The sequence below is a fragment of the Dermacentor albipictus genome, chromosome 5 (genome assembly GCF_038994185.2).
Source record: "Dermacentor albipictus isolate Rhodes 1998 colony chromosome 5, USDA_Dalb.pri_finalv2, whole genome shotgun sequence".
Taxonomy (NCBI): domain Eukaryota; kingdom Metazoa; phylum Arthropoda; class Arachnida; order Ixodida; family Ixodidae; genus Dermacentor; species Dermacentor albipictus.
Genome location: NC_091825.1, coordinates 4,455,067 through 4,467,209, shown reverse-complemented (window position 1 = coordinate 4,467,209; position 12,143 = coordinate 4,455,067). Strand labels below are relative to the sequence as shown.

General features: G+C 51.9%; 1 protein-coding gene across 1 annotated transcript; it reads left to right on the top strand.

Annotated features, from left to right (window-relative positions):
• The first annotated feature begins 826 nt into the window (after positions 1 to 826).
• LOC139060253 (uncharacterized) lies at positions 827 to 7,521 on the top strand. Its single transcript, XM_070539345.1, has 7 exons — positions 827 to 872; positions 6,511 to 6,612; positions 6,736 to 6,807; positions 6,878 to 6,931; positions 7,048 to 7,119; positions 7,262 to 7,327; positions 7,409 to 7,521. Exons 1-7 carry the CDS (start codon positions 827 to 829, stop codon positions 7,486 to 7,488), a joined length of 492 nt encoding a protein of 163 aa, XP_070395446.1. The 3' UTR covers positions 7,489 to 7,521.
• The last annotated feature ends 4,622 nt before the right edge of the window (positions 7,522 to 12,143 follow it).

Below are 12,143 nucleotides of genomic sequence, written 5' to 3'. Positions count from 1 at the left end.
GCATGTATACTTTGCCTTAGAAGATGCCGCCAGAACGTGGTTTGAGAACCGGCAGTCGACCTTGACGACATGGGACCTCTTCCGTACCGGCTTCCTGCGCACCTTTACGAGCGTCGTGCGCAAGGAAAGGGCCGAAGCCATGCTGGACGCCCGAGTGCAGCTGCCTAACGAGAACGTTGCAATCTTCACGGAAGAAATGAACCGTCTGTTCCGCCATGCCGACCCGGATATGCCCGAGGAGAAGAAAGTCCGCCTTCTCATGCGTGGAGAGAAGGAAGAACTTTTCGGCGCAATGATACGAAGCCCACCGAAGACCGTAGAAGAGTTCCTTCGCGAGGCCACCAGCATCGAGAAGACACTCGAAATGCGGAACCGGCAATGCAACCGCCGTACAAGCTCTACCCACTACGCAGGAATTCAATCACTGGCCACGGACGATCTGCGCGAGACCATCAGGGCCATAGTGCGCGAAGAACTGCGCAAGGTCTTGCCTTCGTCGCAGCCTCAAGTGGCCTCGATCGCCGACATCGTGAAAGAAGACGTGCACCGATCGCTTGGAGTTCCTGAGGTGCAACCAGAATCGCCACAGCCCCAGCCGGAAGCGATGACCTACGCCGCCGTCGCACGCCGTCAAGGCCCCCCTCCGCGACCGCGCCAGGGCCCTGTGACGCCGCAATTCCGTCGTCCGCCGCCGCCAGCACGCCCACCCGTCGCCCAGCGCACCTACGCGAGGAAGACGGACATTTGGCGAGCCCCCGACCACCGCCCGCTCTGCTATCACAGCGGAGAGGCCGGCCATGTGTATCGCCGATGCCCATACCGGGAGATGGGACTGCGAGGTTTCGCCGTCAACGCTCCGCGCCCGCAGCAAGGTGAACGCCCTCGCGATATCGCCGACTACCTCGCCGCTGCTCAGTGTAGCTCTCGACGACTGTCGCTACCTCTCGCCGCAGCGCCGACCATATGCTGGCCCAGCCCAGGGCCGGTCAGCGAGCCCATACCCGGAAAACTAAAAGCAGCAACCGATGGAGGTGCGGTTGCTGTTCGTCGAACTGACGAATATCCTCCGCCGCCGCCGAAGACAACGAAGAGACCATCTCGACGACATAACGACCCGGCCGCTGCCGTCCCAACGAACTCAGTAAGCCAAGACTACACCGACGAAAGACGACTTGACGAGGCGACGTTCCAGCTTCAGTTCAACACGACGCAGCCGTGATCCGACGCCAAGACCTAATTGCAACGCCAGACAAAGAACCACCGACCTCGACGTGCTTCTTGACGGCCACGCAGTTACCGCCTTAGTGGACACAGGGGCTGATTACTCCGTCATGAGTGGACACATCGCCGCCCAGTTGAAGAAAGTTAAGACCGCATAGGAAGGTCCTCAAATTCGGACCGCTGGAGCACACCTCACCACGCCGACTGGAATCTGCACGGCAAGAATAACTATTCATGACCGGACTTACCCTGCCACCTTCGTTATCCTCCAACAGTGTTCACGAGACGTCATTCTCGGTATGGACTTCCTGAACCAACACTGCGCAATCATCGACCTGAAGTTGAAGTCAATAACGCTGTCGGAAGATAAAGCGATACCGCCGGAGAGCCCTCGTAATCACCGTGCCTTGAGTGTGCTCGAAGATCAAGTGAGCCTCCCGCCTCGCTCCAGCATTGTTATTTCGGTCGGCACCGAAATACCAGCTGACGTAGAAGGTGTCATCGAAGGCGACCAACGCCTACTGCTAGACCGTGAAATTTGCGTCGCTAGAGGGATTGCTCGACTGCATGGAGGGAAAACTGAAGTGTTGCTGACAAACTTCAGCCAGGAGTTCAAGCACATCAACAAGGGCACGACGATCGCGTACATCGAGGAAATTCTGGAAACCAGTGATGCGTTTGTCCTCTCGGATTCCGCCACATCTACCCTGACGACCATGGTTCCCGAACCAGACTACGACATTAATCTAAGTCTCCCCGTGATTAAGCAACAGCAGCTCAGAAGTCTGCTCCGACGATACAAAGGCTGCTTTTCGACGTCATCGAGGATTCGACAAACACCAGTCGCCAAGCATCGCATAATCACCGAGGAGTACGCTCGACCACTCCGCCAAAGCCCTTACCGAGTTTCGCCGCGAGAACGTGAAGCTATAAGAGAACAAGTCAACGAAATGCTGCGCGACGACATCAACCAGCCGTCGAAAAGCCCGTGGGCATCCCCTGTTGTCCTGGTAAAGAAAAAGGACGGAACCCTACGTTTCTGCGTCGATTATCGTCGTCTGAACAAGATCACGAAGAAGGACGTATACCCTCTCCCACGGATAGACGACGCATTGGATCGACTCTGCAACGCTAAGTACTTCTCCTCGATGGACCTCAAGTCTGGCTATTGGCAAATAGAAGTCGACGAAAGAGATCGCGAAAAGACCGCCTTCATCACCCCAGACGGCCTCTACGAGTTCAAGGTTATGCCATTTGGACTGTGCTCGGGGCCTGCAACGTTCCAGCGCGTGATGGACACGGTTTTAGCGGGATTGAAGTGGCAGACCTGTCTCGTTTACTTGGATGACGTCGTTGTATTCGCCGGAAATTTCGACGATCACCTTAGGCGGCTTGCCACAGTACTAGAGGCCATCAAGTCATCAGGGCTCACTCTGAAGCCAGAAAAATGCCGCTTCGCTTACGATGAGCTTTTGTTCCTAGGCCACGTCATCAGTAAATCCGGAGTACGCCCCGACCCCCAGAAAACAGCTGCCATCGCAAAGTTCCCGCAGCCCACCGACAAGAAGGCAGTGCGTAGATTCCTTGGCATATGTGCCTACTACAGGCGCTTTGTCAAGGACTTTTCACGCATCGCCGAGCCGTTGACACGTCTAACTAAATGTGATGTTGAGTTCAAGTGGGACACGCCGCAGGCCGACGCATTTGAAGAACTCAAACGACGCATGCAGTCGCCGCCGGTACTTGCGCACTTCGACGAGTACGCCGATACCGAAGTTCATACTGACGCCAGTAGCCTAGGCTTCAGTGCCGTTCTAGTCCAGAGGAAAAACGGAGTTGAACAGGTGATAGCCTACGCTAGCCGGTCGCTGTCAAAAGCGGAAGGCAACTATTCTACGACCGAAAAGGAATGCCTCGCCATCGTTTGGGCTACAGCTAAATTTCGCCCTTATCTTTATGGCAGGCCATTCAAAGTCGTCAGTGACCATCACGCGTTGTGTTGGCTAGCGAGTATAAAGGATCCTTCAGGACGGCTGGCGCGGTGGAGCCTCAGACTACAAGAATACGACATCACTGTAACCTACAAGTCCGGACGAAAACACTCCGATGCCGATTGCCTATCACGCGCCCCCTTTGACCCGCCGCCGCAAGACGACGAGAATGACGACGCCTTCCTTGGAATGATAAGCCCGGAAGACTTCGCTGAACAGCAACGGGCAGACCCGGAGCTAAAAGGCCTCGTCGAATATTTGGAAGGGCACACCGACGTTGTCCCCAGGGCATTTAAGCGCGGATTATCTTCCTTCACGCTTCAAAACAATATACTCGTGAAGAAGAACTTCTCCCCAATCCGCGCCAACTACTTTCTTGTTGTCCCGTCAAGACTTCGTCCAGAAGTATTGCACGCCCTACATGACGATCCGACCACTGGACACTTCGGATTTTCCCGGACACTATCGAGGATACAAGAAAAGTATTATTGGCCGCGCTTCCCGGCCACGGCGGCCGCATTTCGATGGGGGCGAAATGCGAAAACACCCGTGTGCTTAGATTTAGGTGCACGTTAAAGAACCCCAGGTGGTCAAAATTTCCGGAGTCCTCCACTACGGCGTGCCTCATAATCAGAAAGTGGTTTTGGCACGTAAAACCCCAAATATTATTATTTATTATTATGGCCGCGCCTGACCGCTGACGTCGCCCGTTATGTCAGAACATGCCGAGACTGTCAGCGACGCAAGACACCGCCGACAAGGCCAGCCGGATTACTACAGCCAATCGAGCCTCCTTGCCGACCATTGCAGCAGATCGCGATGGACTTGCTGGGACCCTTTCCGACGTCAACAACCGGAAATAAGTGGATCGTCGTGGCGACGGACTACCTCACCCGCTTCGCTGAAACTAAAGCACTGCCGAAAGGTAGCGCAGCCGAAGTGGCGAAATTCTTTGTCGAAAACATCCTGCTGCGACATGGCGCCCCAGAAGTCCTCATCACCGACAGAGGAACCGCCTTTACAGCGGACCTCACCCAAGCCATTCTGAAATACAGTCAAACAAGGCAAAGGAGGACAACGGCCTACCATCCGCAGACGAATGGTCTTACGGAGCGGCTGAATAAGACCCTCGCCGACATGCTAGCGATGTACGTCGACGTCGAACACAAGACCTGGGATGCCGTCCTGCCGTACGTAACATTCGCTTACAACACGGCGGTGCAAGAAACGACACAGATCACGCCGTTCAAGCTGGTCTACGGTAGGAACCCGACGACGACGCTCGACGCCATGCTGCCGCACGCCACTGACGAGGAGAACCTTGACGTCGCTACCTATCTCCAGCGCGCCGAAGAAGCTCGACAGCTCGCCCGCCTGCGGTTCAAGAACCAGCAGAGGACCGACAGCCGACACTACAACCTCCGACGACGCTTCGTCGAGTACCAGCCCGGCGACCGTGTTTGGGTATGGATACGCCGACGAGGACTCAGTGAGAAACTACTCCGACGCTATTTCGGACCCTACAAGGTCATCTGACGTATTGGCGCTCTGGACTATGAGGTCGTGCCAGACGGCATTTCGCATTCACAGCGGCGCCGCGCACGGTCTGAAGTGGTCCACGTGGTGCGCCTTAAACCCTTTTACGGACGCTGACGAAATTCCTTATTTTTGTTGTTTTCTTTGCTACGAGTGTTTTTTATTTCTTTTGTATGTAGCATCGGGTCGATGCTTTTTAAGAGGGGGGTATTGAAACGTGTACTTACCTTTATCGGGCGACCACGTTTCGCCGCCGAACAAATGTTATCGTACAGCGCGGGACGCGCCCGCATGTATCCGAAGTTTCTGGAAAGTTATCGATGCTTCTATCCGCCGTCTGTTGTCGCGGAACCTTGTATTATCTGATTTCATCGCGTGACGCAAACGGTGTAGAACTTTGTGGAAGGCACGCGGGTCCGAACGATTAGACTGGAACATTCGACGACTGCTGTATAAAAGCTGACGCGCTTGACCCGCTGATCAGATTTTCGACGATCGCCGACTGTGTTCGCCGCTATCGTTGCGCTTTAAGTGTAGCCTGTTTTGTGGGCACAGGTTCGCCCAATAAAAGCTAGTTTTGTCTTTCGCAGTACTGCTACTGTGTTCTTTAACGTCACTACCACGTGACAATATCGAGTCTTCAGCCAGGCACACTTAAACTTGCTCTTTCTTTTACTTAGCTGTTCTATTTGAGTTCTGATCAACAAACAGTTTGTTGCCTGTGAATTTTATGGCTCTTGAGGATGTCAAACTTTACGACATGCTTAGTGCACCGTTTTCGTAGATCTTTCATACCATGCCTCACTTTGAACGTCGGCTTGACGATCTGTCTGCAGGCTCAGGCCTTCACTTTATGCGCACTGTGGAGCATTGTGCTAATCTTTAACTTCACCTACAGCTCCTGACTTGGGAACTAGTTATTTTGACCTAACTTTCCATACACACATCCAGCATGAGGATGAAATCCATTTTCTGAACTGGCAGTAATGACAGTATCTGCTTTAGACTGTCAGATTGCTGGAAGCTTCATTCACAGGCTCAGCAAATAACAGTACCATATTACATTTCCTTCAATGTTTCCAAACTGGCCTTTTAAGACAGCCGCTCCAGCATAAAAATTTCACTCTGCAAAGTTGTTATCAAACTGGTGTCCAATGTTTGTAATGCAACTTTACAGGACTATGTAAAGCTAATTATTCTCCTGCAACTTCTTAATTGCCTCGCCAGCCGTGAAATAATGCCTCTGTGTTGGCACACAGCGTTTTCTTTCTTTTTATGTGTATTTTGCGTTGAGGTGAAGCGTAACTAGTGGCCTTTTTCTGTTTCAGCTGTACTGTACAGACCAGCATCTATGTCATTCTAGAGAAGGCAGGTAGAAGCACAAGTGCCTGGTATGTCTTTACATATGTGATTGCAGTTTAATGTTGCTTTGTACCACTCGTGTGCACTGGAGTACTGCATATTATGATTAAGATGCATTGTACAGATCTTAGAAGAAAAGGTATGTTCTGTAGGTGTCCACTGTGTGGACACTTACAGAATACCCTCTTGCCCCACCATCCCAGCTTCTGCACCTTTTGTAAAAAATTTAAGATTACTTACAGGCTACTGAGGCTTTTTTGAACGAATATAAGCGTAAGACATAACAGGACATGACAAATGCTTTGTGTGTCATGCATGCAGTTTATTGGCACATTGAATGTTTTCTGGTCTCAGCTAGTATATTTAAATTTTTGTCTGCTTGTGCATTCTGCTATCAAAGAGAGTGTAAGCCATGCTGTCGTTGTTGTTTCAGTTGCTTTGCACAGATCTGTAGCTACTCACGCTGAAGCTCCAAGGTTATACACAGACTTGCAAACTCAAGGTTAGTCACCTCTGTGATATACATCTTTGTGCAGCTGTGATTCACTGTCCCTAGTATTAGTTTTTGTACATTTATTACACTATGGTCATGTGGAGCATAACCTATGGTCTGTTCTACATTCAGGTTCAGCCTACAGGCCAGTATCCACACCTCTTGCTGAAGCTACAAGGTCACGCACAAATCCACATGTGCTCGGTGTGTAATTCATATGCAATGTTATGTTCTTCATGCAGGTGGAGTTTAATCCATGGTGTTTTTGTTTTAGGTGCTTTGCACAGGTCGGAAGCTGCTGGCTCATTCACGGAATTGCAAACTCGGGGTATGTCATTTATGGGATATGCATCATTATGTTGCTGTCTTTCATTGTTTCCACTTTATTATTGTTTGTGCATTTATTAGCTATGGTGAAATGCCTGTGGTCTGTTTTATGTTCAGGCTCATCATACACACCAGTATCCACACCCCTTGCTGGAGCTACATGGCCACACACGGAACCACATGTGCTTGGTGTGTCATTCCGATGTCGCATTGCTATGTTTGTTATGGTGCTGTAGTTCTTAATAGTTCTTTTAATGCAATTAGGATTCTTTGCCTACTTCAGGCATTTTGAGCCTATCTATCTAACTATCCTCTTGCGTCTTTGTTTCAGGTGGTTTATGCAGGCCTGCTTCGACACATGCTGAAGTTGCCAGCTTCACAGAGTTGCAACCTCTTGGTATGTCCCGCATGCAATATAAATTTTTATGCTGGCTTTGTTCAGTGATTATAATTTTTTTTTACATTTAATGCACTGCAGTCAGGCAGAGCATACCTGTGGCGTCGTTTATGTTGAGATTCATCGTACAGGCCGGTATCCACATATCCGACTGGAGCTAGCTACACGGTCACACTCAGATCCACAAGTGCTTGGTATGTCATCTACCTTCTATTAATCGTTATAGTTAATAGGGTTCAGTGATGGGCTTTAGTGTTGCTAAAGCGAAATTTTCAGTATTTTATCTGGGAAGACTGATTTGTCTTGCTTTCTCATTTAATATTTACTTGAGACAAGTTATTTTTGGTATTCTATATGTACCCTTCGCATTCGTGATAGTCCATTAGCACTAACTTATGTTGTTGTTCATTGTGTAAAGAGGTTTATTGGACGAGTCCAACAAACGGGCGGTAGCTCGGAACAGTGAGCGCGGAGAGCAAGATGGTGGTCTTCGAACGCCGGTCTCGTGCCCTCCGTTCTTGATGATGATCGGTATGCCATTCTCCTCCTTTCTTCATTACAATTGCCCCCGTCGAGAAAGGTGGAGCCATCCTGGCGATCTAACAGGTGGATACAAGAGGGTCGAAGTACGGCTTGAGGCGGTTTACGTGAACAACATCACGTCCACGTCGACGACGGTCGCCTTGCAGCGTAAGAGGCTCAATGACATAGTTTACGGGGGAAGTACGCTCGACGATGCGGTAGGGACCATGATAATTTGGGAGCAGTTTGGACGACAAGCCAGGGGCGCAGGGTGGTACCAGCAGCCACACAAGTGCTCCAGGAGCGAATGTTGCGGCCGGAGAGTGATCATCATCGCGGGCGTTTTTCTGGCGTTGTTGGTCGGCTGTAGTAAAGCGCTTGGCTAGTTGTCGGCAATCTTCAGCGTAACGGGCCGCTGCTGACACGGGCGTGCACTCTGAGGTATCTGGTGCGTATGGCAGCAACGTGTCGATAGTGTGCGTTGGCTGGCGACCGTACAAAAGGAAGAAGGGGGAAAACCCGGTTGTGACTTGCGTAGCGGTGTTATACGCGTATGTCGCAAATGGGAGAACCAGGTCCCAGTTTGATTGATCAGATGCAACATGTGTCGCAAGCATGTCGCCCAGAGTCCGATTAAACCGCTCAGTGAGACCGTTCGTCTGAGGGTGGTAGGCAGTACACGTCCGATGTACAATTTTGCACTGGTGGAGAAGTGCTTGAATTGCATCGGAGAGAAATACGCGGCCACGGTCACTGAGGAGTTCGCGAGGAGGACCATGCCGAAGCACAAAACGCCTCAGGATGAAAGAGGCGACGTCCTGTGCTGTCGCCGTGGGAAGAGCAGCGGTTTCGGCGTATCGTGTAAGGTGGTCGACAGCAATGATAGCCCATCGGTTTCCGGCCGTGGTCAAAGCTAAAGGTCCATAAAGGTCAATTCCAACGCGGTCGAATGGGCGTTCTGGGCATGGAAGGGGCTGCAATGAACCTGCGGTAGGATGCGGTGGTTTTTTTCGTCGCTGACACTCGTGGCAGCCGCGAATGAACTTGCGGACAAAGCGAAACATTCCGCGCCAGTAGTACCTTTTCCGTAAGCGGTCATAGGTCTTGAAGACACCACCGTGAGCACACTGCGGGTCGGAGTGAAAGGAAGCGCAGATTGTAGAGCGAAGCGTTCGAGGGATAACGAGGAGCCACTTCCTACCATCTGGCGAGTAGTTGCGCCGGTACAAGAGGCCATCACGGATGCTGAAGTGCGAAGCTTGGCGTCGCAGAGTTCGAGTGGTCGAAAGAGTGGGTGCCCCGGATAAAATGTCAAGAAGCGAAGCGATCCAGGGATCGTGGCGCTGTGCAGAGGAGACGGTGGCGACGTCAAGAGCTGACAATGGAAGGTCTATAGTGGATATGGACGCAGTTTCGGTGGATAGTGGTGACCGCGACAGTGCATCAGCATCGGCATGCTTGCGTCCGGAACGATATATAACGCGGATGTCAAACTCTTGAAGTCGAAGAGCCCAGCGGGCAAGGCGACCTGACGGATCCTTCAACGAAGACAACCAACATAAGGCATGATGGTCCGTAACTACATCAAACGTGCGGCCATATAAGTAAGGGCGGAACTTGACAAGCGCCCAGACTATTGCCAAGCATTCTTTCTCGGTGACGCTATAGTTTGATTCAGCCTTGGTGAGCGTTCGGCTGGCGTATGCGACGACATACTCTGCGAACCCAGGCTTTCGTTGCGCGAGAACAGCACCGAGGCCGACACCGCTGGCGTCTGTGTGCACCTCAGTTGCGGCCGTAGGATCGTAGTGGCGCAGTATAGGTGGTGACGTCAGGAGACGGCGAAGGGTGGAGAAGGCTTGGTCACATTCAGAAGACCATGACGAGATATTGGAGGCGCTGCTTAGTAGGTGGGTCAAAGGCGCAATTATAGAGGCGAAGTTGCGCACAAACCGACGAAAGTAGGAACATAACCCTATGAAGCTTCGTAACTGCTTTAGAGTCGTCGGTTTGGGGAAGTCAGTGACGGCACGTAATTTAGCTGGGTCCGGAAGCACACCATCCTTTGATACAACGTGACCAAGAATTGTAAGTTTTCGCGCAGCAAAACGGCACTTCTTGAGATTTAGTTGCAGCTGAGCGGTTTTCAGACACGTCAGGACATGGTTGAGGCGTTCTAGATGGGTTGCGAAATCTGGCGCAAAGACAACAATGTCGTCGAGATAGCAGAGACACATGTGCCACTTCAAACCCCGCAGAACCGAGTCCATCATGCGTTCGAAGGTGGCAGGCGCATTGCAGAGGCCGAAGGGCATGACATTGAATTCATATAGACCGTCAGGCGTGACGAAGGCTGTCTTTGAACGGTCGGCCTCTGCTAAAGGTACCTGCCAATACCCGGAACGCAAATCTAACGACGAAAAAAACTCGGCACCTTGTAGGCAATCAAGGGCATCGTCAATTCTGGGTAAAGGGTACACGTCTTTTCGAGTGACCTTGTTTAGGCGCCGGTAATCCACGCAGAAGCGAATCGATCCATCCTTTTTTTTAACGAGAACCACAGGGGATGCCCACGGGCTTTGTGAAGGGCGAATAACGTCGCGTTTAAGCATATCGTCAACCTGGTCGGTAATAACTTGACGTTCCGCGGTGGAGACGCGGTAAGGGCGTTGTCGCACTGGCGAGTTGGAGCCGGTGTCGATGTTGTGAACAATGGTAGATGTTCGGCCAAGGGCACGTTGGGCAACATCGAAGGAGTCGCGGAACTTGTAGAGCAGCTGGAGAAGAGCAGTGCGTTCAAATGGGGACAGTCCGTCTGCGATGGACGAATCGAATAGGTCAGCAGCTGGAACATCAGAAGGGGTAAGAGCACTGATGACGTCGAGGTCGCGTCGAGCTGAATCTTGCTGCACGGAAAAAATTTGGCCGACATCAATGGGTTGCACGCATCCAAGGGATTCACCTTTAAGCAGTCTGATGGGATATGGAAGAGGATTTGTGAGGCAGAGAGCGCTTGTTCCATTCGAGATAGAGAGGGTCGAATAAGGCAAAAGAAGTGGCTTCCGATTTAGAAGAAGGCATGAGGGTTCAAAGAATGCAGCTTCATCACATATGCTGTTGCAGAATACGGGGAGCAAAACAGCTGCTGTCGGCGGAATTTCTGTGTCTTCTGTGACGACTATTTTGTGTGCGGCTTGATGAGCGGGGTAGTAGGACTCGTCACACAAGGGGAAGAGCTCAAGTTCAGATCTGGCACAATCAATAACGGCGTGATTACACGATAGAAAGTCCCAGCCAAGTATAATGTCGTGCGAGCAAGAGGAAAGGACGATAAGCTCGACAATGTAGAGTTCTTTAGCTATAATAAGTCGAGCAGTGCAGGCAGCTATAGGCCGAACAGGGTCTCCATTCGCTGTACGTAAGGGCATCATCTCAAGAGGCGTGGTCACCTTCCGAAGCTTGCGGCAAAGTGTGGCGTCTATAACAGAAACGGCAGCACCGGTATCGACAAGAGCATATGCACGGATGCCTTCTACAAAAACTTCGACAATATTCGACGGCAAAGTTCGAGGACTTGAGCATTTTGACAGCGCAGTTCTTGCCTCACGAACTGCGGAGGCTAGTTTCCCTCATTTTCAGGGGCTGGTCGACGACGCATGGGCGACAAGGAGCGGCGGCGGGGTGAAGGTGAGCGACGAGACGTGGGTTGCGGATAGTCACGTGAAGACGTGCTTGGTTGGGGACCCGGATCTTCATAACGAGAGCGGGGACGATCTATGTAGTTCGGTGAACGGGCGTCTGAATATCCTGGCGCGCGACGGCGGCAGAATCGGGCGATATGACCAGGGCCACCGCACGCAAAACAGATCGGCCGGTTGTCGCGCGTTCGCCAGGGGTTTGCAGGGATGGGAGCAGACCATGTCACGGACGGCTGAATCGGGGCTGCAGCATACGACACACCATGGGGTGGTGAGTGCTGTTGAAGCTGCTGCCGCTTTACTACCTCAGCGTAACTAAGAGGCGCGGCGACAGGTTGCTGCTGAATGGGCACCGGCATGGCCTCGGAAATCTGCTCTTGAATGACTTGTCGAAGCACGGGAGCCAACGGGATTGGTCGCTGCAGTTGCTGCTGTTGTGGGAGCTCCTGACGCTGAGCAAACGGCAGGAGAGACAACTGACGGGCCACCTCCTCACGCACAAATTCTTTCATTTGTGCGATAAGGTATGGCTGGGCAGGCATGATGTCCAGTGCAGCGAGCGGTTGATTGTACGTCTGAGATGAACGTCGGGTGAG

Excerpts from the sequence above, each read along its gene's own strand:
- LOC139060253 (XM_070539345.1), top strand. The coding sequence starts at position 827 with ATGGGACTGCGAGGTTTCGCCGTCAACGCTCCGCGCCCGCAGCAAG. Across the intron at positions 7,120-7,261 it reads CACGGAACCACATGTGCTTG|GTGGTTTATGCAGGCCTGCT; the intron begins GTGTGTCATTCC and ends TCTTTGTTTCAG. Across the intron at positions 7,328-7,408 it reads CACAGAGTTGCAACCTCTTG|TCAGGCAGAGCATACCTGTG; the intron begins GTATGTCCCGCA and ends AATGCACTGCAG.